Raw genomic sequence first — 8,112 nt, forward strand, 5'->3', positions numbered from 1 at the left:
ATCACTATCACGACTGTCACTATCGGGACCGTCATCTCGCAAGAGACGCACCAAAAAATTCTGATAAACGCAAACTCCATTGAAACTTAGCGTGTGTTAAAAAATGTCCAATTGCAATCCAAACAACGAATTAAACGCAAACTCCATTGAAAACTTAGCGTCTGTTAAAAATTGTCCAATTGTAATCCAAACAACGACTTAAACGCAAACTCCATTGAAAACTTAGCGTCTGTTAAAATTGTCCAATTGTAATCCAAACAACGAATTAACCGTATTAAAAGTTCCTATAAAATCTTGGCAAAAACAGTTTGAGACGAGGCAGTTTAGTTAATCTATAGACAACACCAAAATCAACACTGCGAGTCAATCACTAACCAAACCATCCCATGCTCAACATAATTTCAGGCAGGATTTCTATAAATTCGACAATAGTCCCTCAACTGTGACATTTTCAATTCAAAACTGCCCTGTTACACTGATTATTGAGTCTTGAATCGATCCAGATTATCATAATTACATAATCTAAACAACAGACTGATCAGTTTGAAGGAATTTTTCGTTCACCGAATTACGACGAAAGTAGTAAAAATAGTGCAAAGACAGCTCCCGTAAGGACACACTGAATAAATTACGACAAGCTTCAACTGAAACAACACATTCGACACTTCGCAGAACCTGTCTGGCTTAAGACTCCTCATAGATACAAATGTGGTGTCTAGAGACACCATAAATGATAGCAAGCAGTGAATGAAAAATAGTGAAACCTCTCAGCCTCCAAAGCCATACAGAGTTCGGCCCTGCCGTTTTAAGGAGTAGACGACGTCCATGGCTGTCACAGTCTTTCTCCTGGCATGCTCTGTGTATGTCACCGCATCCCTGATCACATTCTCCAAGAAGATCTTCAAGACGCCTCTGGTCTCTTCATAGATGAGCCCACTGATACGCTTGACGCCTCCTCTTCTTGCAAGACGCCTGATGGCAGGCTTGGTGATGCCCTGAATGTTATCTCTTAGAACTTTCCTGTGCCTCTTCGCACCTCCCTTCCCCAAACCCTTTCCTCCCTTTCCACGCCCCGACATTGTTGCCCGCTAACTGCCCCGCCCTTAACTGAAAAGATAAAAGTGAGGAATAGCAATGGATTGAATAAAAGGCAGAGGAAAGAACATATATATCTATAGCGGGACTCCACACACATCTCGCGGCTTCAATTCCAATGTCTCTCATCAACGGTTCGGAAATCTCGATCCGTTGGACCTTGATCTGTTCCTTGAGAACCGTCGATAAGATTTGATGAATGGTTGAAATCAAATCGAGGAGGATTGAGGAATTCGTCCTCTATTTTCAACAAAGGCGCCAACAAACAATCACACGTTAATCACACGTTAATTAAGCGAAATATATATATATATATATATTAAATATATATTAAGAAAACCTATTCCAACTATCAAAACTTCAATACCGGAGTTGTTTGGACAAGTTTCAATTCTCACTAGGGCTTAATCTGGAACCATAAGATTACTTTGAGGTAGTGGCCAAATGTATGGTTGTACATAAATAGATTATACTAAAATGATCTCATGACCCATGCACAGATAAGTGGATCAAAGTCCAGCCACATGCCCTTCAACTTTGAGAAAGGGGTGGAAGGTGATGGGGGGAGATGGTTTTCTATAACCCCAAGGGGGACAAAAATGTACATGTTTGCTTGGAATCTAGGAATCACCACTAATAACATAGTAGAAGCATACGCTTTATTGCAAGTGCTAAAAATTGTGAAAGAACCTATACAATTTCAAATTTGATAGTGATTAGGATCTTTATTTGATTATAAGTTCTCTCTAGAACCTTGCTTCCCATGAATAGTAATTGGAATCCATCCTGGAACAAATATGACAAGAGAAAGACTCCTTTCCCCCAATCCCTTACTTCTAAGTTCTCAAGCATCAAAGCTAAGAGGGAGTTAGGCTAGCAAATTTGGCAACAACAAAGAAAATGGAGAGAAATATAATTAACACCAAGGAGTATGAGCAACCCATCCCTTAAGCGCCCCTTAATTTCAAATCACCACACTGATGCAAGTCACATCATGAATCAACAAGTGTACAAGTATTCCACCCCCAATGGGAAATGGTCAATAAGACCCTCCACCTCTCTCACACACTCACCATATCTACCACCCTAACTCATGATTAGTTTCTCACATATCAACGAGATGAATTTGGGAGATATCTCATGGAAATCAATGCAACATGACATCCACCTCAATCTCTAAGTTTAATAATTCACTCTTCTTTTTTCCGAAGAAAAATAATGTAATTTCATTCATAAATATGAAGAGATTACATTTCGCATATACACTAAAAAGTGTATTCCAGACAAAATATCCAACGTGCAAAAACAATAAGTTACATATGACCATAAAAGGTTCAAAGCATCAAAAATATCATCAAAGTACATATCCTTAAAGCAAAGGAGTGAGTAGTCAAAACACTCGCATCATCCAGAAGGTATCAAAAGAGAAAATCACATATCATTACCATCCCAATATATACAAATACCAGGAACCAAAAATATCCATATACACAACAATCATTTATCTTAAATGATAAACATTAGCAAAAACTTAATAGAACAACGACAACATAAAATTGGTAGCCATACTCGACATCTGCAAAATAAATGATCAGGTACTAGTAACAAAATGATGAAACTCCTTAGAAAATCCATGATCATGTAACATTATAACTCAATGATCTTTCGCCAAATGGAGGCCATCCTTTGCTAAGTTGTCTGCATCCTAGTTCCTTTCCCTGAAAATATGTGAACATGTGAAAGATGTAAAAGATCCAATAATATAAGAAACCTTTTCAATAATGGGCAAAAGAGAGATGTTCTTGCAAGCAAATAAACCATTAATCCAATTCACAACTAGCTTTGAATCCCCAAAAGTTTGAATCCTCAAACATCCCTTGTCTTTTGCAAACAATAACATCTATTTGCAAGCCAATAGTTTTGTTATGTTATTGGTTCTCGGGCCAAGACTAATCTTTGCTTTGAAAAATGATTTGCGTCGAGATATAAAACAAATCGCCCACTGCATTTTTGCCCATTTTCAATAGCATCACCATCAAAATATCCCCAAGCAATACATGAGAATGCTTTCTGCAATAATCACTCTAGGGACAATTGATTTTTTGACTTGAGGAAAATGGCTAAGAATAGCCAAAACCTCAATAACAATTACGAAAGGATTTGACATCACATCATGAGAGACAACTCAATTCCGAGCACACCAAATCCCCCAACATATAATGAGAGGAAGAGATTTTATATAATAATTTGAGAAATTTACATGCTAAGAATGTCAAGCCTCCTCCAGTCCAACACATGTCCAAGGAATAGAATGACCAAGAGCAGATTGACAATGTAGCCAAGCGCTTTGAAAAAAAGGACAAACCATAAAAACATGATGAATGGATTCACCATCCTTTTAACAAAGAGAGCACCAACTTAGACCACACATATATCTTTTTTGCAAAAGATCCCATGTAAGCACCTTGTTCATCATCAAGCAACACATAAAACATTTAGATTTTGGAGGCATTTGGTCTTCCAAACTACATTCCACCACCATTTAACTTCTGAATTTAGGTAGTCAACAACAAGAAACAAATAGCCCAATTTAGGAAAATAAATGCCAGAAGGGGAAATACTCCATATAAGCTCATATGGTCTGTTAGTTAGATAGATATGAGCATCCACCAAAGCTTGGATATAATCTTGCCGGTGAGATTTTAATTCCACAACAAGACTGAGATCCCTTGCAGATAACCAACCTTGATGCCAAAGGGAGGATCAACCTGGATTTGCAATCTAAGATAATTTAAAGAAACCTCTATCTTTGAGCCAATCAATTAAGGGAGACAGAAACAATGATGAGATCCACTATCAGGGCATGGATCCATGCCCAAACAAAATTTGTCACCATTACCCACATGCCAAGCAAGACCAAAATTTCTCCTAGTCTTGAATTTGTCTCCTAGTCTCGAATTTCTCTACTTTTGGGTTGTTCTATGTGGTCTCTCCTCTTGTAAGGGACCTGCATTTCTCATGTCAATGTTCCCATGACCACTTTATTTTGTGAAAGGCTTCCCTAGTCCCTCTTAATAAGTCATTCCCTTTGCCTTGGCTCCAATATCATTGTCGATGGAATGTTAGAGGCTCTTTGGGTTCTTATTACTTGTTGGAAACTTGAATCTATTAAGGATGAATTCCTCATGTAATAGGAAAGATCAAATACTATTTTTAAGGTTATGGTTTCTTTGGATTTCATTTCCATTTCAAAGAAGACCATGATTTAATATTTTTAAGTGGCCCTTAGTTTGTAGGCTCTATTGTATCCTTATTTGCATCATATATTTTGATGTGTGATTTAGATGCATGGTAACCATTGATATATGTTTGAAAACCAATGGAAAGGTTTGGACCATCCACCTTGTCCAACACTATTTTTCATGCCAATCCGATGACCATTATTCCATGCTTGCTAACAGCTAACATTCATTTTCCAATTGTTCCATCACATCAAAGTGAGGCGAGTTTTAAGCACACATGGGTTTCCTATTAATAGTTACTTGGGTGAAGTTGTCACCAGTTCCATTTTGGTATTTCCATTTGTTCATGAAGAAGATGAGTAAGAAATGACCTCAAAGATCATCTAACATCCACACTGGAAAACATAGAAATAAGGCAAGTCAAAAAGCTTTTCTTAGAAATAAATCTAAACCTATCAGACTGCAGGCCTACTGTCACTACCAAACCACTAGTGCGTGAAAATTCCTAATCCTCAAGGAACCCCTACTGCAACAAATGTTAATCTACTTCACCTACTTGATTTTAATATACATTATCAAGTTATTCTATGAATATTGAAGAAAATTACTTATGCAGCCTACACTACTTTAATATTTGATTACATGAAACGAAAAATTAAGAAAAGAAAAAGATACATAGGACACACTTATTTTTGGACAAAACAGTCCCCGTAAAAAACCCAATGCGGGAAAACCGATGCAGCAGCTCTAAGGGTTTTCTATTATTAAGCAGTAATTCTGAATACAAATGATGGTTTCCCTCCTGGAAAACCAGTGAAAGAGAAAATACAATGGCAGAAAATACGAGTGAGTTTTACCTCACTTCACCCGGCAGCTTCCAGCTGATCCAGCAGCAAGACTGGCTAACCCCAGTTATCTCTGCACTAGCCCTACATTGTCTCTTTTGCCCACTGCGTCAACCTTCTCGGTTGTTCCGATAGTTCCGGCATTCTGTGTGGAGGGCAGCTTTCTGCTTTAGCGCTAGCCCTTATGGCTTTGTGTTAGGCCTGCATGGGCCCAGATTGGCCCAGCGTCAATCCTCCTGGATGTTGCGCTGCCTCGACAAGCTTCTCTCCACCTCTTTGTCAGTACTCCCGAACTATCCCTATCCCTCTGCTGCAACTGATCACTCAATTCGAATTATCAGCTTCCTAGCCCCAGAAATCGAACTCTGGATCAATTTGTTCTCTCTGCGTGTCTTTCCAAATGAACCCTAAGCCTCCTTCTTATACTTTTCTCATTAAGACTTCAATGACCGAGATTAAGTCTCTAATCAACAATTAAGATTAAAACTTGATTTGATCCTTGTTAAAATTGGCAACCAGGGCAAAACTTCATGTGGGTCATCTTATTCATGGCTGATAATATTTTTATTAAATTCCTCTCGTCAAGAGGTGTAGGATTGATATAAAGATCATCCGATTCCAATAAGTATTCATGGAGATATGAATTTATTTTGATTATGGAATTATTATCAAGCCGACCTACAATTCATGTAGGCTCAGAAGCCCAACAGTCGCATCTATTCAAACACCAACGTCGTGTATAAATATTGGAGGACTTTTCCTCATTTGCACACACACTTCTCATCACATCTCTCTCTCTCTACTGCGCAGAAATGAGTCTCTTCTCTACTGCACAGAAATGGGTCTCTCTCTCACACATGTGAAGCCGGAAGCTGTTGAACCTGAAGCTGCAACTGCAGAAGTAAAGATTGACCTGCGTGGCCTAGAAGATCTCCTCTTTGGAACTGCACTGTAGGTTCATCTGAACCTCCTCTAAAAGCCGCAACTTTTGGTGGTGGAATGAAGTCAATCCGACGAACGGTTTGCAAGATATCAACTGCCCTAGTTTGAAGCTGGAAACTGCTGAAACTGACGCTGCAACTGCAGAAGTAAAGATTGACCTGCGTGGCCTAGAAGATCTCGTCATCTGAACTATGTTGTAGGTTCATCTGAACTGAGTTGTAGGTTCATCTGAACCTCCTCTAGAAGCCGCAACTTTTGGTGGTGGAATGAAGTCAACCCAACGGTTGGTTTGTGAGATATCGTCTGCCCCTGTTTGATAATGAAGCCGCTAATGCTGATGCTGCTAATCTAGGGTTTGCTACTGCTGATATGAATCAGATTTATTGTACTATTTCTCTCTGCTGAATTATTGAAGATAAAAGAAGATTTGATCAAAGGGTTTCCCCACACATTGTGGGGTTTGTCCCTGGCTAGCCGCCACATCTTGTGTCTCTTGTCTTGGCTTGTTTTATGTCGATCGTTTAATGTTCTATCTGCACTTTACTTTATGTACATGTGATTGCTAATCTGTGGAATATAATAAGAAAAAGAAGTAAACTGTTATAAGCATAGAACATACCATAACTTAACATGGAATCAGAGCTGAGGTGAAGACAAAGCCCGAGCAAGAGCAAGAGCAATCACCGAAGAGAAGATTGGCAAGGCTATCCTAAAAGAACTATGGGATCCTCAACACTCTGCCAAAGGCAAGCTTCGTAAGAAAGCTGACTATCACGGATGGAAGATGTCTATCGATCTAACCCTAGCAGATCAAGGAGTGCTGGACCATGTAAGAGGCAATATTGTTGAGCCTCCATCAAATGCATCCGTTGCTGCTTGGAACAAATGGAAAAACGAAGAAATCAAAACAAAGTAGATCATCCGGGACTCTATCGACAAGCACTTGGTGGCCTACATCTCTGAACTGGACACCTCCAAGGAAGTCTACGATAGACTGGTGATTTTATTTAAAGTAAATGATGCAAATCAAGTTTTGTTTCTTAGAAATAAGCTGAAGGAAATTAAGAAGGGTAAAGATGAGAGTATGCAAGCATACTTCTTAAAGATCACCGAAATCAAGAACGATCTCCTATCTATTGGGGAGGCTATTACTGGAAGGGAAATGGCACTCACGACTCTTGGAGGATTACCATCCGAATGGTACGTGTTCAGGACTACTCTTTTGAACTATAATGTAATTCCTGGTTTTGAGGAATTAATGGCTAGATGAATTCAAGAAGAAACAAGGGAAGAAGAGCAAGAAATGCCCATGCCTAAAGGTCCTCCTGCTGCATTTTCTTCTCCTGCTAAGAAAAGAAATAATTCTGGGACTAAATCAAAAGGAAAGGCTGGAAGAAAATGACGATGTTACATCTGTGATAAAGCAGGTCACTATGCAAGGGAGTGCCCTGATAGAAAGGACTCACACCGGGACGATGATCAAAATCCCTCTAATGGCAATCAAAGGAATGAAAAATTCAATAACAAAGGTAAGAGGAGAGCTAGGAATCAAGGAAGAGGACAACCATTCAAGAAGGCTAGAAATTCCAGGATATATTAAATGCACCTGACCTCAAAAAGAACCTAGTGTCCATCTCGGCAATGGAAGACAAAGGCTACAAGGTAACCTTTAGCGATGGCAAGGTACGTATATGGAAAAATAATGTTAAAGATGCCTTTACTCTTGGGTTTAGTGTTGATTCATTATATCAGGTCAATGGAAGTCTGCTAGGTGTCATGTCTTATGACACATCTCTTCAGTCCGAACTTTGACATCGGAGGTTTGCCCACCTTCATTACAAAGCTCTACCCGATGTAAGACAGATGGTAACAGGGATGCCCGAATTCCAAGTAGAGAAAGAAGGTGTATGTCCGGGATGTGCCGAACGAAAGCTCAAAAGGGGACCATTCCCCTCAAGCCAAAGCAAGACCTATGATATATTACAGTT

At 39.2% G+C, this 8,112-nt stretch overlaps 1 protein-coding gene across 1 annotated transcript; it reads right to left on the reverse strand.

Moving 5' to 3' along the window:
• Nucleotides 1-415: 415 nt before the first annotated feature.
• Nucleotides 416-1,139, reverse strand: LOC149186170 (histone H4-like). The gene has a single exon (XM_089412568.1). The coding sequence runs from the start codon at nt 1,077-1,079 to the stop codon at nt 768-770; it is 312 nt and encodes a 103-aa protein (XP_089268694.1). The 5' UTR covers nt 1,080-1,139; the 3' UTR covers nt 416-767.
• Between the last annotated feature and the right edge of the window lie 6,973 nt (nt 1,140-8,112).

The sequence above is a fragment of the Pinus tabuliformis genome, chromosome 3_1 (assembly GCF_031772625.1).
Source record: "Pinus tabuliformis cultivar Carrire ecotype Pingquan chromosome 3_1, CPIR1, whole genome shotgun sequence".
In the NCBI taxonomy this organism is placed as follows: domain Eukaryota; kingdom Viridiplantae; phylum Streptophyta; class Pinopsida; order Pinales; family Pinaceae; genus Pinus; species Pinus tabuliformis.

Bases quoted from the DNA above. Each gene is read 5' to 3' on its own strand.
- LOC149186170 (XM_089412568.1), bottom strand. From the start codon at position 1,079: ATGTCGGGGCGTGGAAAGGGAGGAAAGGGTTTGGGGAAGGGAGGTGCG.